The following is a 24,621-nucleotide window of genomic DNA, read 5'->3' on the forward strand; positions in this document are numbered from 1 at the left end:
TCGGCACCAGTTTCGTCTTACTTCCGGGTTTCTGAAATCTCGCGAGAGGCCCCCTCTCGATAATAAAATGCAAGTTTATTTTCTTAAACAATGATAAAAAATGATAAACTTGACTGAAAACCATCCAAGAGAAGAGAGACAAATAAATAAAAATTAAAAAAATAAAATAAAAAGGCGGATTTGTGTGACTCACCTGATGTGCAGTGACGGAGTTCCGCCGTCAGGGGGAAGTGCAGCATTGCCGTGGAGTTCCCGGATGTTGCTCAAGGAAATGACTGACAGGCGGAAGTGAACTGAATTCATTGGGTTCGGGTCACATCCGGGTACTTACGGAGTGTCTCACAGTTATATAAGATAATTTCAACAAAACATCACATTCTTACACAGGGAAGTGAAAAATAACCTGTTTTTTCGCTAAAACTCTTTATATCAATCTGTTTAGAAAATGTGGGCGCACACCCTGACCTATCTAATTCGATAATCATACCTACATATGTATATATACAAACAGAAAAAACATACATATATACACACACATAAGTATACACACACTTCCAACTATGTGATTTAATTCCCTTACACACATCTGGATGGTCTTCCTTTATAACACAGTGCACATGTGTGTAAGATACCAATTTAAAGAAGTCACACACACACACATATATACATACAAATATATATGTACACACACACATATATATATATATATATACACACACATATATATGTGTGTGTTTGTGTGTGTATATCTAAACATATAGACACACACATCCAACTATCTGATTCAATTCTATTTATAACAACACTTCGTTTGCGAGTGTGTGTGTGTGTTTGTGTGTGGCACCAATTCAAAAAGGTCATGAGTGTGTAAAGCTGCATCTGTGGACGTGGATGTTTGGTTGAACCCGTGCAGCAGCTCCTTCTTCCTGAGCAGGACCGGGTCAACGCTTGCTGACCTGAGGAGGATGAAGAAGCCGAGCCCAGAGCCGCGGAGGCCAAGTTAAACATAAATGTTTTAATGGTACTATTTACAAAACAAAACAAAAAAAAAAAAAAAGAAAACACAAACGAAAACAAAAAAAAAAAAGGAACAGAACAGTTCTGCGTTTTGATTGGTTAACTGCTGCAACAATCCGACAGGTACATCGACGTCTCGCTCAACTACAAAAAGAAAAGAAAACAGTGATTGAATGGCTGTGGCAGAAAACAGACGGGAAATTAAAACAACCTTTTTTTTGTTTTGCATAGCAATTAGTCAACAGGAGGAGGAGGAGGAGGAGGCTCAGGTGGTTATGACATCTGGAGGTGGAGATGACCAGGAGGGGGGTGTGAAGGGGTAGCAAAATCCAAATCTTGCGACCGAGATCTTTTTTTTTTTTTTTTTTTTTTTTCGATGCTCAAACAGCAGAAAATATTCCCTTAAAAATCGAAAGAACCTGAGAGCTGCTACGTTTGAAATGTGGGGCGAGGAGGGAGGAGGGTCGGGGTGAAGTGTCCTTTCCCGGACTAAGGGTGTGATTCTCAGGTGGAACAATCTGACTGCGAGAACATCAGCGTGTTGGTTCTGCATGCAGCAGCAGCAGCAGCAGCAGCAGCAGCAGCAGCGCCTCCCGCAGGCCGGGAGCTGTAACGACACCGAGTCCTCTGGTTTTGTGCCGTATCTTCTAAAAAAAAAAAGGTACGGAGATGGAGGAGGAACACTCTCCAAAAATAAAAAAGAGACGGTAAAAGGAATGACTTTTTTTTTTTTGTTTGTTTGTTTGTTTGTTTGTTTGTTTTTTTTCTTCTCTTTTCTCTCTCGGGTTTTCACGCGGGAGCGGACACAGAAAATGGTCAGGAATGAAAAACAAAAAAAACAAAGGAAACGAACGCAAACCGACAAAGAAAGAAAGAAAGAAAGAAAGAAAGAAAAATAAACTAGACTTGGCAGTTGGAGAAGTGCTCTGGTGATTTCAGGCGACTAGGAGGAGGAGGAGGAGGGCCACATCTCAAATGTATGTTTATTAGGGGTGAGCTGGAGGAGGAGGAGGGTATTTTTTCTGGTTTTGTTATTTGTCACTCCACTAAAAATGTACATGGGAATTACAAGCAAACTAGTCGATAGAAAACACCCTTTGGCCATATTTGGAGGAGTCGCTACATAGTGCGCTACGAGTGAACACGCCACGTATCAAACACCACTAAGCCCCCATGTACATTGTTTAGCTACTACAGAAATCTTTTTCAAACATGTCGTTGTATAACTTTTTTTTTTTTGTCGTCGTTTAAACATTTATCCTTTTTTTTTTGTCTTTTTTTTTTGTTGAATTTTTTAGATTTTTTTTTTTTGTTTGTTTTTTTTTTTTTTTTTTTTTTTAATCCTGTGACAAAAACAAAAAGTGTAGGGAAAGGCTTCTATCTCCATAATGTTCACTAAAAACTGTGAAAAGTATTAGACTGGTGTTTGAATATCAAACAACAGGAACCCATGTCATCTCTTATCCTGCGCTGAGGTTCTGCTTGTTAATGCCAGAGAGGAGCCGCACCTCGGGCCTTTCAGTCACTCATTCATCGGTGGGTGGCGGGTCGCTGTTTGGCGGCGCCGTCCTCCTCGCACGCCGGCTCCGCCTCGTCCGAGTCCAGCCGGCCGTAGGCCGTCGTTCGGCAACCTGAGATGCTGCGCATCCTGGGCCTGATGTGGTCGCTGTCGGCCTCCGGCTCCGGGATGGGGTCTTCTGGCAGGGGGAAGCAGCGCCGCTCCCACGGCGCCACCGTCTGAGGGGTGAAGATACAATAATAATGCAGTGTTGCTTCTTCCCCACGATAAGACGCACTTATAATCCTTACATTTTCTCAAAAATTGTCCGTGCACTTTATGTCGGAGTTTTTCCCCGACCAGTTTCACGTGGTACACGGCGCTCAAACATCTGTCAAAGTGTTTTAGCGTGACTATGCTAAGCTCGCGACATTAGCCGACGCTATGCTAACTTCAGGCGTCCGCTAGCGCTGGCAAACATAAACCGATGGGGGGGTCGTCGCAATTTTCACAGCCTCGCTACTTCGAGTCTTTTTCGTAAGTCGCAATTTATCGTTCTTTATTGTTTTTGTTTTTTTGCAGTATTTGAATTTTTTTTGTGTGGATTAAATAGCCTAAGAAGAAGAAAGAAACTGCAAAAAAAAAAAAAGATAAAATTCAACTAAAATTCATTTTATAGAATAAATACAACACAAGGTCTCCTCTGGCGTGCGTTCTTGGAGACGGTTCTTCGACATGACGACACCGAAGGCTTAGCGGACCGACATTCAACATGAATGAAACGGTTTCCCAGGAAACAAAGAAAGACGGCCACCGTTCGAGGACAAACCTGAACATTGGTTATTGAACCGGTGACGTGAATAAAGGTGGACTAAACTGTTTTGTTTGGCTTTACATAGCATGGGTTTTATCACGTGCTTAATAACCCGGTGCGCCTTCAGGCCAGCAGATACATCCGTCTCTTGTTTATCCTTCCCAGCTCTCATCACCCCGTTTGCATCTTCGGTTCAACGAAATGAACGACGTTTATAGACGTTTCCCACAAACAGAGCGGTGTCACTGTCACGCTGAACGCAGGAGATGCAGAGAATTGACGCTCGGATCAGAGGACGCCCCGCTCCTGCTGGTCGCCTTCCTAGAAAACGCTCCTTCCGTCATAAAAATAAATCGAAACGATAAAAACGTAATGATTTTGAATTGGAGAAAAACAGAGTTCAAAAAATCCGTGCGATAAAATGCAACCTGGAACGGCTCCGTCAAGAAGAGCGGCACAGGAAGTGGAGCTGGCCTTCAAAATAAAAGCACCTGCTCATTATTCATCCCCGCACATTGTCAAATACACCAATTCTTTTAAAGATTATACTTTCACACTTATACACTTTTACGTGCGCGGGATCTTTAAAACACAACCTGGAGCGGGAAGCCATTTTCGCCGAGCACAAAAAGTTCAGCTCGCTCGCTCACCCGCTCCTCGAAGGTGAAGTCCGGCGTGGAGCAGCGCGTGTCCTCGCTGGACAGCAGGCGGTGGGAGTCTCGCGAGCAGGGCGTGTGGGGGTTGGACGCCGTGTCGGGGCTGGGCGGGCTCAGCGGCGACGGCACGTGGCTGTAGTCGTGCAGCATGGGGCAGTGGGCGGGGTCGGGGGAGGCGGGCTGAGGCGTGGGGGGGTTGGTCCCGCACAGCAGCGGCGTCGTCCGGCCGTCCACGGACTTGTAGGACCTGGACGTCGAGGGAGGGGTGAGCGTTGCATCCGCACGGTGTGTGTGTGTGTGTGTGTGTGTGTGGGGGACCGACCTGCTGCCCCTCCTCTTGGCCGGCGCCAACGCCATCCATGTCCAGCGCGCTCGCTCCTGGTCCTCGTACGGCTGGTGGAGCTGGATGAAGGCGGCGTCCGTCAGGTCCTCCACCTGCGACACACGCAAACACCCGAGCTGCGGTGGAACGCGTGACCTCCGACCCCGGCCCGCTCCGATCCGGGACCCGGTTTTGCCGGACGGGGGTCCGAAAGGTCGCCCGACACTCACCTCCCGCTCGTCCTCCTCCTCCGTGATGGACTGGGAGAAGATGTCCACGACTCGCCAGCTGCGGAGGACAGGCAGGAGGTGGGTGAGCGCAGGCGGCGGGTTAGTTAAGCGGTTTAGCGAGGCGAGGCGAGGCGTGAGGAGCACCTGGGCGTGAGGATCTCCTTGTACTGCAGCTTCTCCACCCGCGTGGTCGCCGCCACTGACATGGGGATGACGATGTTGTTGATGTCGAAGGAGCTCTCGCCTCGCCGCCGCTTGATTGGCTGCTGCTGGAGGAGGAGGAGGAAGAGGCGTCAGTAAGGAGGGTTCGCCCCGAAAACGTCCCGGGTCGGGGGGTCCTTACAGGCGTGCTCTGCAGACTCTGGGCTCCGGCGGCGCCCAGCGGCGTGGAGCTCTCCGATGACGTGGACAGCTGGCGGGTGAGGGGGTTGTGGAGGGACGCGTGCATGTTGGCCAGTGACGGGCAGGGGCTGCCCGAGTCCAGGAACAGCTTCGGGGAAGCTGGGGGAAGAAGAGAGCGGAGCGTTTCTTCAGCGACGGCGCCGCAGGAAGGGGCGGAGCTTCGCGGGACTTACAGTCGGCCCGGTCCAGCGAGTGCTCTCTTAATCTCTTGCGGCTGTAGTTCTTGTCGTAAGGTCCCAGGGAGGCGGGGAGGCTCTGCAGCCGCTCCGTCTTGCAGACGCCCTGACCCTCCAGCCTGGCGGCGCCCAGAGCCGTCGTCCCGCCGCCGCCGCTGCCGCCCACGCCGCCGTCCACCGGCCGCGGCTTCTCGGCCCGGTTCTTACAGTGGCTCAGTCCTGCGGCGCCGAGGACAGGGAGGGTCACCCGTCGGCGGATGGGAAGCGGAACGGGCGTCTACACCAGCCCGGGTCGTACCACTTTCACTCGGAAACGGGGGTTTTCGCCGCTGTGAAAACACAGACGGCGGAACCTACCGAACGCGCAGGTCGAGCGGGAAAGCAACGGGGGGAGGGGGGGGGAAGAAGCGCGACCGAGGCGCCTTTTCACAGCGGAGGAACCGTTTCCGGAGCTCGGCGGACCCTCGCGCCGCACCCAGTACTCACTGACTGCCATGAGCGAGTTGGCGAACTTGTGCTTCTCTTTGGACGAGGACAGCTTATGTTTGAGGGAGAGCTTCTTCAGTGGTTTGCTCCTCTCCAGCGACTTGCTCTGCCACTGGCTCTTCATCACCTGCTGCAGACGGAGGCCCACGCAGACGTCTGTGGGGCCGAGCAGAGAACGTCAGGTCCGAAACGGGGCTCCCACGGCAGAAGGGAGCCGCGGCGTGAACGCCGGACACTCGCGATTTGCCATCTGCGGTCGGGCATTAGCAATTTACGACGGCGTTAAATATTTACGGGAGCCAAAGGCGGGAAGCGACGCGGGCCGGGGCCGGATCCTCCCCGGCCCGCCGCTTCGCGCCGCTCGGCGGGAGATCCGGTCGGGAGCGGCGAAAACGCTAGCGGCGCGGAAAAGGCGGGACGCGGGTTACGGGACGGCTCGCGGGAGAGGCCGGGGTGGATGGAGGTGAGGAAACTGACCGTCGGGGAAGGACAGGATGGGGTGCACGCCGAGATCCAGCCTGGACAGGCGCTCCAGGGTGGGCAGCTCGTACTGGGGGTCCTCTCTGGGGGTGGGCCGGCCACCGCACATCACGCAGCTGGGGTTCACCCTGCAGCTACACGGGAGGCAGCTGCTCCGCTGGGCCTGCGGGCGGGAAGAGGACGGATCAGGCGACACACACACCCTGCAAATGCATCAGCCGTCAGCGCTAGGCTAACGGCTAAAGCGCCGCCGCTGTGGGCGGGGGCGGAGCCTTCCCGCGGGGACTTCCTGTCCACCATTCTTCATTTTTTGGCCACCAAAACGCCACGAATTAAAGAAAGGACTGAGATTTAATCATTCTTAGCTGATTTCTCGCTCGCAGCCTGCCAGCGATGAGCTAATCAGAGAGGACTGAAGCAGCTGTGAACACACAGCCCGTGTGTGTGTGTGTGTGTGTGATTCACTTTTCCTGACACACGCGTTTAGAAACACACACAAAAAAAAAAAAGGGGGGGGGGGGGGGCTGCTAATATCAGATGTACTTCCTGTGTCTGGAGATGCAGCAGAAAAACAGGCGGTGCAGGTTTTCAGACGCCACGCGGCCATTTTTAAACGCCGGGTTCTAATGTTTGCCGAGGAGGGCGGCTCTTTCCACGCCCTCTTCCTTTTGTTTTCCTTTTTTTTTCCTCTCCCTGGGATCAGAACTAGTGAGTCATCCCAAAGGTCATCTCCTCCTCCTGCTAAGATGCCCCACTTTCACATTAAGAAGACACGAACGGCCGCTGCTATTCGATTACTGACCGGGGAGCTCATCAGCAACATCACATGATCAGTTGCCCGCGACAACCAGGGGGCCAAATCCATTATCCGCCCCTGCGCCGCCGTCGCCGGGGAAACAATGGAGCGTCAGAGCTCAGGACTTATCTCACCGCCGAGGGAGATCTTTGAGATGTCGAGTAACCGAGTCGATAAGACGGCGGCCGCAGGAAGCGGAATCGTCCGCGTCCAATCGGATAAATACGGCGACGATTCGGGAGTCCGTTTCCCCGGACGGGGACGATCCAACATGGCCGCCGGAGCGCGTGGATTCTGGAATATTCCGGTCACGACGGTGCAGTACTTTTACTATCCGGCGTGTGTGTTTGTAGTTTTGGTTTACTAACCTTCTGGAGCAGCCGTAAAGGGAAATCTTATCTTCTCTTAAAAGGTCATAAAACCAGTAAATATGATCCATGAAAGAGCGGCTCGACGCGCAAACGTTTCTAGAACTTTCCGTCCGAGCGGCGCTCACCTTGCCGTTGAGGTTGGGCACGCCGTTGGGCTGGATGAGCCGCCGCCGCCTGCAGCCGAGCAGCGGCCGGGTGCGAGCCGCCACGCACGTGCTGTCCGACGCCAGCGGCTGCTGGTGCTTGGCGTCGGCGCCTTCGGCCATCCTGCGAGAACAGGGGGGGGACAACATGTAGGTGAGCGCACGGGAAACATCTGGCGGCGGCAGAATCCACTCGTTCTTTAAAAATGTCCAGGAATAGAAAACAAAAATAAATAAAAGACGGTGAAATAAATAAATGAATCGTAGTCACTAAAACGCCACCTGCTGCTCCTCCCTCATTAATTCCGGCGCGCATGAATATTTCCTCTCAAGGTGAACGCCGGACGTCTCGGCGCTCCGCCGTCCGCTGGGGCCGCCCGTGAACCGGCCGTCCATTAAAACGGAGCGTGACGGAGGTGCGTCGGTGAGCCGAGAAACCCAGAACCGACCCAATTTCACCGCCCGGGTCGATTCAAATCAAGGATTTCGCCGGATAAGCGGCGCGTCTTAAAATGGGAGCCGCCACGAAGGCGGGCTGATGTGGGCGGGTGTGACGGCGGCGGCGGTTACGGCGTGACACCGCTAACGTCAGATAAGATGTTCCGTGCTGCCGGACGTCATCTGACAGGCGGTTCTCGTTACCTCCTGACACCCAAACCGTTAAAAGAGCCGCTCAAAGGCTCCCTCCTCTTTACGGCCCCTTCCGCGGTGAAAAAAGCGTCCTGGAAGTCTCGGGCGACGGATTCTTTGAGGGTTATCGTCCAATCAGAGGCCTTGTTAGGAGGTTTACAAAGCAGGAGCCGGGATTATCAGCGATCTCCCATTTCCTGTTTTTCCAAACTATCCCGATGACGGCGGCCTTTAAAACCCAGATGGGACGGGAGCGGCCGAGGCGGGCGTTTAGCGGGGAGCCGCTTTACGAGATGGGTCAAATTAGCGAGGCGTCGCTTAAAAAAGGCGTTCCGGGACGTGGCGGTCGCCGCCGGCCTTACCTGCTGAGGACGCCGTTGACCGGCTGCCCGTTCTGTCCTTTCCAAGGATCGGCGCCGGCGATGTGGGCGGGGCCCGAGTGCTCCAGCCGCTCCGAGACGCCGTCCTGCACAGACGGGAGTGGATGTTTAGTGGCGGGAGGACGGCGAGCCCGGCTGGAACGGACGCGGCGAATCATGGCGCTCCCGCCGCCGCTGAATTATTCAGTCCGGACGCGCGGACGCTTTTCCCCGCAAGGTCGTCGGGACGCACGAGGAGGAGCTCCTCCCGCCGCCGAGGACAACTTTCTCTCCTTCCCGCGACCTTCCGAGCGCCAGCTGCCGCCAGACGAGAGGCGACACCTGCAGACGGCGAGCCCGAGCTCGCCGCCGTCTTCCCGGCAGAGATGGCGGCGAGCTCGGGCGGCGAGCACAAAGGGCCGCTCGGCGTGATTCATTCCAGACCTCTGGGACGGATAAAGGGACAATTTCCTGTGAACGTTTAACATTTAATTTCCATCGGAGGGCTTTGATTTCGGGGAGAACAAACAACTTGGAGGTTTTATTGATAAAAAAAGGCACCGAAAGAAGAGGAGACGAATCATCGCCGAGGTTTATTTCCTGAACCCGAGCGGTCGACCCCCATCCAGAGGCGGGAGCTCGCCGGGACGTTTGAGCTGGAAACACTCGTCTTATAACTCTTTTTTTTTTTTTTTTTCTCCCCCCTTGAAGATCCTGTTACATAAAGTGATTACCTACAACGCGCTCAGATCGGTTTAACACACTTTTACTGTGTTTGCACAAATACGAGCAGGTCCTGTCTTTTTCACGCGCGTAGGTTCATTCATGCTTCTGGTTTATGATGTTTTATTCCCGCGTGTTTTCATTTCCACTATTATGAAAAGCTTCCCTGGTTGTGTTTGTGCAGAAGCTTGCATGGAAGGGGGGACGAAACAAAAACGGGCGAGCGGCGCGTTAACGCGTGCAAATGGCTTGAGAACAGGAGGGATGATAGGCGGCGCTCACATTTGGAGAAAAATAACATTAGATGAAAAGGTACCGTGATCAAAGTGCATTTCACGAATTTGGAGCGCAGGAAGCAAACAGGACACGCCGGAGCGAAAGCGTGGAAACAACCGTCTGACTGCGGGCCGGACCCTCCGCCGCTTCCTGAATAACATGACGAAGACCTGCTCCGTGACCGGCGGCTCCAGATAACTTGGGATTTGACGCGCCGTTCCGTAAACGTGCGATGGTTACGGAAGCAACAAGACTAGCATCATCTCTCTCGACCTTCAAGAAACAGGTGAAAACTTTCTCTCTTTCAGGACTTTTTACCGCGCTGATGCTTGAGCTGCCGCAGATCAGGTTAGGCACCAAGTTAGGCTATGCAGTGTGTGTGTGTGTGTGTGTGTATGTCTTTGTCAAAAAAGAAAAACAAAAAAAAACTCACTAACCCCAGCTTACTGTTCTGTATATTTCCTGTGCATCTTATATTTGCAAGTGTTATTTGCAGTCCTTATGTCCTCTATCGTAAGTCGCTTTGGATAAAAGCGTCTGCTAAATGTAATGTAATGTTACCTCGCCATCCCCGAGAAAGATCCTGGCGAGAACCGATGACCCGCAGCGACAAATAAAGTCCGATTACGTGCGTTTTCTTACCTGAGTGTTTACAGGCTCCGTTTTGACGTCGGCCCCCGCAGCCGGCACGGCGCCGGGAGCCGCTCCGCCCAGCTCCACCGAGCCCTGTGGAGGAGGCGGCCGGGTTAGACCCTCTGACGCAGCGCCGAGCGAGGGACCGACGCTACGGAAAAAAATGCACGTCACAAACGGCGCCGGCTAGCGTTAGCGTGTTCGCCGTCTTGTTTTTCCACCGCCGGTCGCGCTTCGCTTCTTGACTTTGCCTCCTCCTGAGCGGAGATGTTCGGCGGCCGGCGCCGCTCGGGACGTCGTCACGAGAAGGCCGACGTAAATCGAACGTTTACGGCGGGTGCTTCAAGAGGGGGTCGCTGACCTTGCTCGCCCGGATCTGTCGGTAGATGTCCGTCTGCTGCCGGATGCGGTACTCCAGGTCCGAGATGTGGGCCTGGAGCCAGTTCCAGTGGCTGATGATGGCCGCCCTCTCCACCGTGTAGCGGCTCTCCGCCCGCTTCCATCTGAGAGAAGGGGGGAAAAACAAGAAGGGTGAGCCGCGACGGACCATGGAAAGACAGTGTTTTCCTAAACATCTCTGAAACCAAACCGAAGCTCACGTGCCACCCCGCTAGGACTGCGGAGGTCACGCCAAACCTCCGGGCGCCCCCCGGAAAAGCCATCCAATCAGGCGGCGCCGGAGAGCGCGGACGAAACGCGCGTTTCCACGTCGCCGGCCGGGAAGCGGGGCTTCTCCATTTTCCCAGTATGACACACAGAATGGGCATCTCAAAGGCAGACATGAGAGGAAAATGTCTGCTCCCGCAACGGCCGGCGGCGGCCACGGGGGGCGCCGTTTCGTCGCCGCGGTGACTGAACAATGAAAATAATGACTCAGATGGCAGACAAAGATAGACCTCGCGCTCCTCGCCGCTTTCTCCTCCTCGCTCCCCCGCCTGCTTTCAATTTTTCAGCGGGACGGAGGAAGTCGAGAAGGAAGGAAGGGCCGGAGGTTTAAGAGCGGCGGAGGGCCGGGTCGGCACGCCAGACACCGGGATCACCGGTAATCCCGGCGGGAATCCCGTCTTCTTCAAGCCGAGCGCCGGGCCGACACGGACGGCGGCGTCCCGGCAGACGCCCCCCTCCCTGCGCCTGCGACGGACACCGCCGTCCGTGCTTCCCGCTAACAAAAACAAACGAATCCCCGTCCTGCGCTTCGCATCATCGGGAACCATGACGTGCCAATTAGTCCTGAGAGTGACGTCCGAACGGCGAGGCGGCGTCCGCATTCCAGACGCCGTGTGTTTAAAAAGGCCTCCGTTAACCCCTTGGCTCTCCAGCTACACGGAAATACCGAGGCACTCATAAAGAAGAAGAGAAAAAATGGATCCAAAACAAAGTGCCCTGCAAAGGGGAAGTCATTTTAATAAGTATTTTCCAAGCGGGTGCATGTGTGACTGTGTGTGTGTGTGTGTGTGTGTGTGTGTGTGTGTGTGTGTGGATATTAGCAGTGATGCCGCAGAGGAGATCAAGGCGGCCCTTCCTGTTTGAACTGCACTCACAGAATCTTCCCAATGCAAGTGTGTTTTCCGGAGCTCAGAGACGCTCGTGAAAAAAAAAAAAAACTTTCATCCCGAGTCTTTGCCGTCGAGATCAGACGTCAGGTGGGGGAAGGAAAATGTTTCTGCGCCTTCAGAAAAAGAAAATATTCCATCCCGTGTTTTCAGGCTCTCCGGTGGACGGAGAGGAAATGAAGGCAGGATCCATTCCTCTCCTGTCACTCAGAACCTCGGAGGTGGGTCACTTTGGCGCCTGGGTTTACAAGCTTCACTCCCCCGTCCGGCCCAAAAATACACTTGGCCCGACGCGTCCGCTCGATCCTCGGCTGGAGGGCGTTCGGCTCCGAGCGGAGGTTAAACTGGAAACTATCTGCAAAACGCTCATGTAAATTTCATTACTCTCCCACCGGCGGGAGCCCGACGGGCTGAAAGGGAGAAGATAAGGAGGACGGGGGTTCAAATACCTCCTTCCCGAGCCTCCCCCTCCGATCGCCGGGACATATTTTCCTCCTCCTACCAGCCCCCGACTCCCGGCACACAAAGCGGCAGCGGCGGCGACCGGGGAGGCCGTTTTTGCGTCCGTCAGCACATTCTCCATTGTGGCGCTCCTCTGGATGCTGCACATACGTTGCGTGTCGCCGGGCGGCTCCATACCATCCTGACCCTCCAAAACCAACACGGACGCCGAAAGAAAAAACCCAACGGGGCCCCAGGGCTGACGGCCGCTGCACACCTGATGGTTCGCTGGAAATTTCCTGGCGACGCCTAAGACATGTGCTAGCAGGATGCTAGCAGCATCGCTCGCGCCTAAATTCAATTAGCATTTTGTTTTCAAAACGTCACGTGGTCTCGGTGCTGGACGGTACATGCTGACAGATCAGCACGGGGTTAAAAGTACTGCGTAAAGAAACAAATCAGATGCATAATTGTAATATATAGTTTAAAAAATAAACAAAATAATGAAGAAACGTTGTGGAAAATAATGTGAAAACTACAAACTTCAGCAAATTACTGATTGTTGACGTTCCTATTCATCACACCTGAAATGACCTGGAAATGCCAGTTTCCAGGACCACACAAACAGAGGAGGACACAATAAAAGAACAATTAAAACTCGTTAAAGTGTGAATAAAAACCTGCTCGGGGTTTTTAAATAGAAATACAAATTTAAAAAAAAAGGGCTTCGGTTGATTCTGATCTTATTATTGGCGGACGGGTGTGTGTTACAACAGCGGGGGCGGTGACCAGGCAGGCACTTTCACCCAAAATGGACGAGGCCGTTACTATTTCACCGGGTGACTAATCCATATGGAGTAACATCAACCAGCAACACACACACACACACACACAAAGCAGACACTCATGAGACACATGACATTTTGCACAGATTTCAAAATAAAGTGGACTCAATCTTTGCTCATACAAAATGTGGCCTGAACTCAAAGCCTCACAATAACAAAGAGTGTGGTCTCATGCTAATGCTAATGCTAATGCATTAGGGAATCTCAGGGTTCCTCTCACAGTTTGGCAAACAAACGGCCTGCCGGATTCCGTCCTTCTCCTTCAGCGTGACTCGAGAGGGGGCTCAAGGAGAAACCTTGCACATCTTCAAAACAAAACCGAAAAACTAGCGAGAAACCCGAAACGCTGCGGGTGTTTGACTCGTCTCCTGCATGGCCTGAGAGCAGAGGGCGTAATGCCGCCCCCTCCCCCGAGAAAAAAACCTATCAAACGTGGGGGAACATGATCAATAAATCTAATTGATGGCGTTCATAAATCCGGGGGATCTCGGGAAAGCGCGACCCCTGCGCCCCGAGTATTACAACTTGGAAATCATGTGCCTTTTAATAATATTTCAATTATAGGCACACACGCGGTGGGCTGTAATAAACCAAAACAGGACTGAAATAACAAACGGCCTGGGAAGCAGAATGTGGATCTTTATTTCAGCACATCCTCACTGGGCAAATTGATTCACGGCGCCCTTTTTTCTTTTTGCCTGCGACTCCCACGTCCAGGAACTTCAGGCCGACTTCTTGCCCTCCGGCCGCCGAGCTAAGTTAAGGACGAGGTCTGCCCGGGTTAACTGGAGTCACGTCACGAGGACTTTACGGGCCGGGGGGAGACGGGGACGGAGGCGGGAACCCGGTGGATTGATGGATAATCGACGTGCGACGCCCCCAATCACAGAAAATCATTAATCAATACACGCCAGGGCTCCGGAGGTTTGAACGAGCGTGAAATAAACGAAGCCGTGTGACCGAAATGCTTGGCTATCGATTCAAAGGGTTCGGACAAGTTTGGGAGCGTATTGATCCCAGCACCCCCGGCCAGCGTGTGTGTGTGTGTGTGTGTGTGAGACACTGCGACACTGATGCAGCTGCACAACCTCATTCACTGCTACCCGCCTCAGGATCGTAAACCACGTCGATTTCATAGCCGCGGAGACAGGCGCTAGCTTTAAGTACGCGGTATTTAACGCCACAAAGGACGCACATAATCGTCTCACTGCCGGGCCCCGATCAATTTATTGATTAATATGGGTGCAGGGGGCGTATCGGATATCTCCCGCATAACGTCAGTATTGGTCTGAGAGAGGAAAAAAAAAATCCTAAAACCAAGCCACGGGTCACATTAGCATAGAACGCAGAGAGCCGTGCGACGACGTGTGACCCGATAACGATCCAAAAAGTGTCAAACGAAACTAGAGTCCAGGTGGGCCGGCGTCAAACCAGTAATACTGGCAGTGTGTCGAAATTAAAGGCAGGCAAACTAAAAGCGGCGGTAGAACCCTGCTGCCATGAAGCGGTCCTATCGCAAGCAGGATTAGCAACATTATAAAACCGACGCTAGTCGCTGCTCTCTGCGAAACCAGGCCGGGGGCGAAAACCTCAGCCGTCGGCGGAGCAACGGGCCTCTCCGGTCACCGCGGGGGGATTTAAACCGCCGCATCTAACCGGGAGAGGATACGCCCGACCCCGGCCGCTCCGATATTTACGACTTCTGCCGCTGCTTTACGGCGCGCACAAGAGGAAGCGTGTGGATTAATAGGAGGACGCGGCGCCGTCGCCAGCAATAACATCAACTTACTTTGTATGAGCGGGCGCAACAAATCAGACGCTATCTGCCTGCGACGGGGGATCCGTGCGGAGGGAACTCCGCTGCTACCATGGCGACGGTTAGGAAATGCCGACCGAATCATTTATAAACGTACACTCGGCTTCGACGCGTACTTGAAAACGTGAGGATTTATGGCGACGCTAGCATTCCCGCGCTAATTGCTCCTGCGTTAACAGTCTGACAAAACAAACGCTAATTTAATAGGCGACGTCCAGGGCCATCGAAATCCTTTTAATTTCCGTTTCCCCGCCGTGGACGGTCAAGGATGTTTTTACGTCTTCTTAAAAATGACTGGACGGATTGGTCGGATGAATTTATGAGGGAAAATACAGACGTCTGGAAGAGAGGTGTGGTTTTTCAACACGAGGACACGGAAAAAAAACAAAACGATCGACGGGCCGCAGTTCCACGTTTGTTATTCGACTATTTCATTTTCAACAACCAATCAGCAGACGGCCCACGGCGCGTTTGTCCAATCGGGAGCATACAGGAAGTGACACGCCGACTGCAGATCTGTTTCCGGTTCGTTTCGTTTTTCCCAGGCTAGTTATATTTGGCTTCGCAGACGCCGACTGTTTATCTGAATGCAATTAAGTCGTATTTGTTTCCGAGCAGAGACTTTGAAACTCATGATGCGCTGCTGCCGACAGACACCGCAGCGCTCTAGAACAGAGAGAAAAAAAATAAAGTCAGAGTGAGAAAGAGAGAGAGAGAGGAAATCCTTCCTGTGACTTTTCTTGTAGCCGCGGCGCGAGCTATCGTTATTTCACACCGGTATCGTGACAACCCTGGCTGGCGGTTTCACAGGACAGCTGGTTAAACAAATCTTTCCAACAGAGGAAGGGGGGAGGGACGAAAAAAAAACAAAAAAAAAACGCTCCGGAGCGAAGCGTGAGCGGCGAGGCCGGCCGACAGGGTGTGGGGCAGGAAAAACTGGCGAGGGCAAACTCAGGCAGAGAACTGCAGCAGTCATTACATAAAGGGGGGGGGGGAGGTTATGTAACGCCTGTGGGTTCGTGTTGAGGAACTCGGACCGAGCTAAACGCATCCAGATGTGTCAAACGGGACGGGAACCTACGCGGGACGCGAGCGTACGTGCACGGCTCTGCCGGGGAGGAATGAAAACAGACCGCGGAGCGACGCCGGGCCATAAGCACGACAGGCACGCCGCGGTCCGAGCCGGCGTTTTAAACGCCTTATTGCGCCAGGGGTCCTGCCGACGGCGTGAGCGACCAAACCCCGATGAATCGCCATCAAATCCCGCCGTCGCACATTTCCCCGGTTACATAAGATTTCCCGACGTTACGGCGTTATTGTTGTCTCCGGAAGGCGGAAAGAAAGAGCTGTTAGTGACATGGAGCGAGCTTTCCGTCGGTGTCTTATCCGCGGCGTGGAATGGAGGCGGCGGGGTTAACACTCCGGCAGGAAGACCCCGCCTTCCCCCCGCCTGCAGATTGAGGCCATCATGGATGTCACATTCACAGACAGAGGCGCAGCGGCAGATGTTGGCAGGCCACCAATCCTCCGGGATACGGGAAACCACGTCCGCGGAGCCGGCCGAGACGACGGGATTAGCCGAAAGCGACGTCGCCGCACCCGTAATTCCGTAATTCAGCCGCAGATGCTTCCCGGAGGCGAGCTCCTTCACCGGGAGGTCCGGAACCCGTGGTGGACCTGAGCGCCCCCTCCAAGCCGCCCGTCTCATATTCAAATTCAGACCTTTCCTACGCAAATTGAGAATTTTCATGCGTAGATGTTATTGTTTTAATATCCATCCGCCAAATAAGAGGGAATATGATCGCTCGATTCCTTTTTAAATAACTCCTTGAAATTCTAATCACCATTTCGGCAAGTACATGTGATTTGCTTCAATTAATTCTCTGCACATTTCTTTCTTTGCGGCCGAGTTGTTTACGAAATTCACTTGTTTTTGGACCGGAGACAAAGGCGGAAAATGAACCAGTGTGGGATAAAAGTCGGCGAGGAACAAAACAACGGGTTAATCACCCGAGACCCTCCGAGGTGTGACCTTGGAGCGTCAAACCATTTTGGTCCGAGGGCCACATTCGGCCCGATTTGATGCCAAAGGTGCCGGAGCGGTAAAATCATAGCCTAAATACTTCCAAGGAACACTCAGTCCACATGTTTCCTTTGTTGTAGTGTAAAGCAGAACAGGTCAAGGATGCAAATCTTCATATGTAATCAACTGTTCCTTTAAAAAAATACATGACAAACAACCTGAGAGTCATGAGGAAAAGTGCAACGTCACCAACACTCCGTGCATTTGCTTGTATTTTTCGCCAAAACGTGCTGCGTCCACAGCGAGCACGCGGGTCTGCTGTAACTTCCGGGTCACATTGTGTTGTGCTGCTAACACTGACTGCAACCTTAGCAGACAAAACAGGAACTGGGTTTTTTGTGGTTTTTGTCAAATTGTACATTTATTCCGCCGGTCAGATTGGACCCCCTGGCCGTAGGTTCGACACCCGAGTGAGAGGATCTCCCCCGGCGGCACGGCGACCCGTTTGTCTCGCGGATCCGCGGTGTAACTTTCCATACGCCGGCAGATATCTGTACTTTGTGCCCCACCCCCCTCCACGCTGTCTTAATAAACTAAATATTTGCTCCGGCAGGATGTTGCGTAGGTGGTCATGTAAACACCGCAGGGACTGACTCCTCGCTATCTCAGGAAGGTTTCTCCTCCAGATCCAAAGGACAAGGTTCTGAAAATAGGGCCCGAGGTCGGAGCCGGGAGAGAGCGAAGCTCCGAAACCTCACGACCGACAATGTCAACTTCCTCTACATTTCCTGCAAACAAGGCTGTGTGAACGGCAGAGAGAGGCCCTGCAAGCTGCCGCCGCCGCACTTCCTCCTCCGGGCGCGAACCTGCCGCCGCGCTCAAGACGACCGCCGTACGCGAAAATATATTAACAAAAAAACAAAAAAAGGAGACTTGTTTAAGCCTGCACCAAACAGGCTTGTCCTATTTGTGAAGAAGGAGGCGTTTCTTCCGCACGAAGAGAACGCCCTGCCCTTAAGACGCCACCTCCTGGACGCCGAGGGGGAGACCGGCAGGCCGGTCGGGGACGGGGAGTTCCCGCTGCCAAGGACGGACCGGCGTGGATGTGCTGCGGCAAACACACCATTCAGACTCTTCTCACTCGTCCGGGCCGCGCTCAAACCCAGTCCGCCCTCATCAACATCCAAACAAGCCAACCGGACGGAGCTTCGGCCGACTGGCGGCAGAAGGACGACCTGAAGACGCGTCCGACGCGGAAACTGGAAAACGAGACCCCGTTTCTTCTTTTTTCCGCCCTCGTCCAGGTCGAGAGACACACACACACACACACACACACACCCACACACACACACACACACACTCGTCGATGCAAAGCTGCAGGAGTCCGCCGAGGACACGCCTCGTATTCAGACGGCTATGAAACCGCCTCGGCGCGACAAAAGCAGAAATCCCGGTTTCGATCTGGGACGGGCGCGGTGGAATTCGCCGTACCGGCAGAACCATCTCGCTTCGCTTATCAGCCGGAGGTTCGACGGCACGCGGGGAAACGGATCCTCCCCGCAGGACGCGGTGACCTTGGACGGCCTCGTCTTTCTCCAGCGGCGTCCTCGGCTATTCCCACGTTTCAGCTTTTACACTATATTTGAAAAAGCCGAACCCGGGGAAGCGCAGACATCCATCCGACAAACATCCGCTCATCTCGATGCGTCGGACCGATCGGACGCAGGCAGGAAGTGACATCACGGCTGATTCAAAGAGGACTCCGTCCAACTATTGATATCGTAGTTATGAACCAGCTGTTTTCATTAACGGTTTGTTTTGTTTTCCTTTCTTGCGTCCACGTCGGTGCAACCTGACTTCCTGTGGCTTCTCGGACACCTGCTGGTGAGGTTTTTTTTTCCCTCCGCCTCCAGCGGTTGGTTTCCACAGCTGGAACGCGTCTGAACAACCTTTCACATTGTAAGAAAAAAAAAAAAAAAAATCATAAAAATTTCCGAGCGCTGACCGGTTAGTCACCGCGCTGGAGCGAGTTCAATTTTTTCCTTTTTTGAGGAAAAGGGGGGAAAAAAAAAAAAACAACAACATGAAAATCAGGAGGGTAAAATCGGCTCCTCCGCAAGCCAAACTTTACACTTTCATTCCACTCGGTTTTGTAAATATATCCTTCGCAGCCTGGACTCGACAAACCTGTCAAATAAAAGACTTCCACGGCGGTGGAGGACTTTTCTGATTTACCGTGTTTATAACGCACTCCGTGTAAACACCTCTGCTCCGAGATTGAACCACAACGAGCGGAAATTAACTACTTTCAACCGTTTTATTTTGGGGGCTCTACTAGTTTGTCGCGGTCTCATCACAACATCGGGTCGGTTCTGCTACAACCTGACCTGCGGCGATGAAAGAGACACTGTTAATTTAGCCATAAATAATCATTTCAATTAAATCCTGTTGTTCTGCCGCACACTGTGCTGTAATAATTCCTACTAATAATGCAAAAATATCTGGTTTTGTAAAAATCACCCGGTAGGAGTGCAGCCCGAGCAACCAACTGACATTTCGGGGTGCAGCCTTTCCCCCTGCCGCGCCGGGAACATATGCAAATGTTTGCATTTGAAATTAGACCCATTTGCATATTTGGATGTAAATTTTTTTTTTTAGGGGACGAGAGATGCGTCGAGGGACGCGTCGCTTCTCGCTCGCCCTTCGTCCGCCCAGGGGAGCGCCGTCACCTGGAGATCCCGAGCTGAACGTACGGCCCGTTAGCCTCGCCGGGTTTCTCGAGACCTTCTGGAGATCTCCGGTGAGGAGGAGGAGGAGATGAAACCGGGAGCCGGACAGGATAATGATGTACAACAACAAGCTAATTCCCAGGACGCTTTGGAGGCCTTTTAATTACTGCCTCCTCTCGGCGCCGCACCAAAGCTGGGTAGGAGCACGGGATTCTGACTAATTCAAAATAACACCGGGATCTTTTTTATTTTTCTTTTTTAAATAAGCGCTGCTGAAACAGCGAGCCCACCCGGCTCATCTGTTACTGTTAGCAACACACCATGAGTCTGTGGGCGTCTGACCCCTTGCAGTGGACTAGCATTTAGCGCAATACCTTCAACACAGCCACCACCATATATTGGGTATTAAAGTTGCATTTCCTGCCTGGGGGCCGGCGCAAAAATTTCGCCGGCGGTCTCAGTCGGCCGCCTCTGCGGCGCCCGCCCACGCCGGCGGGGTGGCGGGCGCAGACGGCGTCCCACCAGCGACTGATAACAACTGACAGCAACTGACTCAAGAGTTCCCGCCAACGGCACGCTGCGGGCGTGATCCATAGCCGCTTCATCCGCAGCGGGCGGCTGCGTGTGCGGACACACAGGCGTGTTTTCAGTCTTATATATTGAGGATTCAGTCGGTCGGGCGGTTCGGTAACCGGACCCGGCGCCGGGAGGGACGGAAGAAACCACCTGAGCGCGTGGCGAGCTTGAAAACAACAACTAAAAGCACCATTTTTCGACGTACATCTGCCAGCCCGGCTCAGGTACTGACATCGGAGTGTGTGGACAGTAAACGTACATGGCGTTTTGTCCATCGCGCCGTCACATTGCTCACGAGGAGCCAAGTTTTAGCAGCCGATGTCAAAATAAACATGAACGGCGAGGCTTTAAGCGCCGCACGGCCCCCTCAATCCTCAGTCAAAATGCTCTTAAACCTCTTTTGATCTTAAATGAGATGAGAATCAATGTGCTTCTGCAATTGGGTCAGGCGGATGACACACACACGCGCACACACACACGCGCACACACACGCACACACACACACGCACGGCTGTTAGGTTTTAAATACATGTAGGTCAAAGGTCTAAAGTCAACAGAGAAAAAGCATAATAAAAATCAAGTGTTGTTGGTGGCCGTGTTAATAATCTACCCAATCCTACACAGGTCAGTAAGTCTGTTAATGCAGGCCAACCATCTGCTCCACCTTCTCCACCTCTCGGCTCCACCGAGGCCGACCCGGAGCTCCGGGTGAACTTCCCACGGACTACGTTTGCAGCCCCCCGCCGAGGGGAGCGTCACATTAAGCCCGCAAACATTAAGCCCGCGCCTTCTGCGGGGCCGAAGGACCGACCCTCCGCCCCGGCTCCGGGGCGTTTCTTCTTTGTTTCGGTTCAAACCCGACCCTGATCCGGCTCTGCGGGCGCTGCGGATAAACACAACATTCGGTTTCAGCCGCCCTTTCTTCTTCTCCCCCCCCCCCCACGGTCGGAGCCGGGTGCTCTCCGGGAGATGATCCCGCCCCTCTCTCGGAGTTTGGACCGACAGCGCCGAGCCAGAGCGCCCGGTTAAAATTGTCGTCAGCACCTGTTGGGTTCCGGAGGCTGGAAACGCGGGGGCTTTTCCCCGCCGGCGAGTAACCCGACACGGCGCGGCTTCGCGGAAACCAAAAGCGAAGGTTCGGCGGCCTGGCGTACTTACATTTTGACGTGCCGCTGCTCCACGTCCACCCTGGTCAGCTCCTCCTCCTCCAGGTCGGAGTCCCCGCCGGAGCTGCTCTCCGTCACGTCCGAGTCGAAGGCGCTCTCCGCCGAATGGAGGTTAGCCGATCCGCTCAAGTACAGCCTTTCCAATTCCAGGGGCATGGAGCCGCTCTTCAGGAAGCGGCTCAGGCTGTCGCGGTTGTTCGAAGACGCGTGGCGCCCGGTCCTCCACGTCGCCGCCGGGAGCGCCGTCTCCTTGCGGCCGCTGGTGAGTATCCGGCTGAGCGCCGAGTCCAGGAAGCCGCCGAGCTGCTGCTGGATGTGCCGCTCCACCTGCTTGGCCTGCACCACCTGGAGACGCTTGCGCAGGCGCCGTAGCCGGCTCTCGATCTCGGCCTGGCGGCTGCCGTTGAGGAGCGTGCGCTCCCTGACGTGGGCCTCCAGGCCGTCCGAGGAAGAACTACAGGGCGGGAAAGGCCGGGGGCCGGGCGGGCAGGACGGGGAGCCTTGCTGGCTGCTGCCCGGTCTCTCCCGGTCCGGGGCCTGCGGCGGCGGCGGCGGCTGGCTGCTGGCCGCCGTGTGCGACTCGGCCTCCTCCGCCTTCGCTCGCTCGCAGGGTTTGGGGCCGTCGGAAAGCGCGGCGGAGGGCTGAGGCGCCGGCGTTTCGGGGTTGGCGTCCGCGCTTAAGGAGACCCCGGGGGAATGCTTCTGTTTGAGGATTCCTTTCACTGGAATATGCCCCGATAACGTCGCCGTCAGCGTCTCCGAGTCCAACGACAGGTTCTGGGTTTGGGAGTCGGCGGCGGCGGGAGGCTTGTCCCCGTTCACCGCCACCACGCAGCCGGAGCCGGGCATGGTGGCCAGCTTCTTGGCCAGCCCGTTGACCGGCGCCACGGGCTGGCCGCCTCCGTTGGTGCTGCCGCTCATGAGGCTTTTGAGCTGGCCGCCGGAGAGTTCCAGCGCGTGCCTCTTCCTCAGCAGGAAGTCTCCGCCGCCGTTGAGCAGGGAGCCGGGCAGGATTCGGTGGCTCTTCAACACCGACTGTTTGATCAGGACCCCTTGCAGCTTGATTGACTCCTTGGTCGAAGGGACGGGTGTCACATCAGAGCAAAGGTAAGAGGCCACCAGTGGCTGGAGCTTGCCCAGGGCCGAAGCCTGGGCCACAGGGTCGGCCTGGGGCTGCTGCTGCTGCTGCTGCTCCTGGTCGCCGCCGCAAAAGTCGAGAGGGCACTCCTCGGGGGCGGCCTTGCACTTGGCGGGGCCGCTGCCGTGGATGAGGATGTTGCTGGCGTTACCGTTGTTCTCTGCACTGGCCGGTGAGAGACTCGAGGACGGGGCGGCCAGTTTGAAGCGGATGTGGTGAGCTTCGGCTGGGGCGTCGGTGAGAGCGGGCGCCATCGCAGCCATGCAGTGCAGAGGGACGGGCACCGCGGCCTGCTCCACACCACCCGCTTACTGCCCCGCCGCTGGACAGCCTGGAGACGGGAGAAAGAACACGGTGAAGCGACCGCGACCTGGTCGGGCGGCGCAGTCCGCGAGAGGCAGCCGCCGGTTCGAGCCGACGGCTAAAATGTGCTGACATTAAAGGGGCGGATGTGATGTCACAAAGGAGGCGTGATGTCAAAGAGGGAGGGCGCGCAGCGACGCCGCCCTCGACGGGCCGCCAAAGTGGAAAAACATTTCGACGTGACGAAGTGCCGTTATTTACGTGATCGTGAACACGACGCCGGTAAATCCCGTGGTTCCGATCCAGGTTCTCGCCAACTCAAGTGGATTTCTTTCCTACCTGAGGCTATCAGACTTTTTAATTCCTCTTTCCTCAGCCGCAGGGAATGTTCAAATCTTTGTAGTTAACAGCTAAGACAATTTATATTTCATTGTATTTCTTATTCTTTCTCCTTCCTACTATTATCTGTTACTGTTATGTTTTTACTTGAAACTCTGGCACAACAATTTCCTTCAGGATAAATAAAGTTGTTCGGACATCGGGAGCGGCAAAGCCGTGATGTCACAAAGACGGCGTGATGTCACAGAGGGCAAGAACGTCCGCTGCCCGTCACTCTTTCCTCAAATATCTGGTATTTAAAAAGAAAAACCAGAGGAGACAATTATCTTGTCGAAGAAGGTAAAAATAAATAAATGAAGAGCTTCGAGAGCATACCTCCAGATGTCAACCTGCGCACACACACACACACACACACACACACACACACACACACACACACACACACACACACACACACACAGAGGCTCCTGGCGGTGAAGGGTCTGGGTGGAGCTTCAGGCCCATCAAATATTCAGTGGTAACACTCCGCCCGGTCCAGTGATGTTCCCGCAACGCCACGGTAAACAGGTCGATTCCGACAGCCGACGTCGGCCGGACCAGAATGCGCCGGGATCCTGGTCTGGGACCAGACTAGAGTCGCGGGGCGAGACCGGGAGACCAAAGCCTCCTCTTTACACTAAAGTCTGACTCGTGACATAAAGGTCTGGGAGGAGACTAAAGGCCAAAACTCGGAGGATCAAAGTCCGCGTTCGGAGATAATCTGACACCGTCAAACAATTCTGGTCGTTGTTCCGAACTCGAAATTCCCACGAAGGTGGGGTCGACGGATCCCGCCGAAGAAAAACACAAACAAACGAACCAACCAACCAAACAACAGAAATCAGAAAACTACGTGACCCCAAAACCCTCTGCTGAAATATTAAGTCATCTCCTCAGCAGAAACTCCCAGGCAGGCGACAGGAAGACAAACTGTGGTAAAACAGACGAGTCAAAAACTTGCAGTACAGGTTCCGGGAGCCTTTTGGCGGCGGTGGAAAACTCGCTCCCGCCAGCCCGTAATAACGCCGGGCGGTACATCCCCGGGTCGCAACGCTCAAAAGCCTTCTCCCGGCAGTGGAGACGGGTAAAAATAACGGCCCGGGTTCCGCCGGTGGGCCGAGGAGGGTCCGGAGACGCTCCGTGGGCGGCGGGCCGCGGACGCACACCGGAGGATCTGCGGACCGTTTCATAATTCCCACTACACCCGTGCCTGCGCGAACAGGCCTTCCTTTGTAATTGACTTACAAGGCTGCTCCTCAAAGACCGAGAGGCAGCGTAGGAATTCAATTCTGCCGCAAAGGGAGCGAGATAGCGAGCGAGAGGGCCGACGGCGGTGGCACAAACCCCACTGGCCTATATGTGCCCGGGTAAGTCATTGTGCTGCAGGATTCCACACAAGGAGTGTAAGTAGGTGGATTTAGGCCCCAGCATTAGTCCAAAGCACATGATGTCATCCGTCCCGGGTTCCCGTGTCGGTTTCTGCCCAACCTTGCGGAGCTCCATCGCTGACCAAATATCGTTACCAGCAAAGTGGATTACGGCCGGAGGGGGGGCCGGGGAGGGGGCCGGCCCGGGCGGCTGGGCAAGGGGAAGGAGCCGCTCCCCCCCTCCGTGACAGAGCAAGGAGAAAGCCGCATCTCG

At 54.2% G+C, this 24,621-nt stretch overlaps 1 protein-coding gene across 5 annotated transcripts in view; it reads right to left on the reverse strand.

The window, feature by feature from the left end:
* Nucleotides 1–994: 994 nt before the first annotated feature.
* Nucleotides 995–24,621, reverse strand: part of LOC147215472 (KAT8 regulatory NSL complex subunit 1-like) — a 29,317-nt gene continuing 5,690 nt past the window's right edge. For 3 of the 5 annotated variants that reach the window (XM_086139672.1, XM_086139673.1, XM_086139671.1), the window contains 14 exons: nt 21,154–22,630; nt 10,374–10,515; nt 10,022–10,105; nt 8,384–8,487; nt 7,374–7,515; nt 6,079–6,244; nt 5,602–5,757; nt 5,113–5,334; nt 4,881–5,038; nt 4,682–4,806; nt 4,538–4,595; nt 4,308–4,420; nt 3,980–4,232; nt 995–2,754 (listed from right to left, as the gene is read on the reverse strand). In XM_086139672.1, the coding sequence (XP_085995798.1) occupies nt 2,548–2,754; nt 3,980–4,232; nt 4,308–4,420; nt 4,538–4,595; nt 4,682–4,806; nt 4,881–5,038; nt 5,113–5,334; nt 5,602–5,757; nt 6,079–6,244; nt 7,374–7,515; nt 8,384–8,487; nt 10,022–10,105; nt 10,374–10,515; nt 21,154–22,562 (3,339 nt within the window). In that variant the 5' untranslated portion in view covers nt 22,563–22,630 and the 3' untranslated portion in view covers nt 995–2,547. The remainder of the gene's footprint in view (nt 2,755–3,979; nt 4,233–4,307; nt 4,421–4,537; nt 4,596–4,681; nt 4,807–4,880; nt 5,039–5,112; nt 5,335–5,601; nt 5,758–6,078; nt 6,245–7,373; nt 7,516–8,383; nt 8,488–10,021; nt 10,106–10,373; nt 10,516–21,153; nt 22,631–24,621) is intronic. The other 2 variants (XM_086139674.1, XM_086139676.1) reach the window with 2 other exon arrangements.

This window comes from Fistularia commersonii, chromosome 32, assembly GCF_037954325.1.
Source record: "Fistularia commersonii isolate RoL2024-O1a breed Wild chromosome 32, RoL_Fcom_v1.0, whole genome shotgun sequence".
In the NCBI taxonomy this organism is placed as follows: Eukaryota; Metazoa; Chordata; class Actinopteri; order Syngnathiformes; family Fistulariidae; genus Fistularia; species Fistularia commersonii.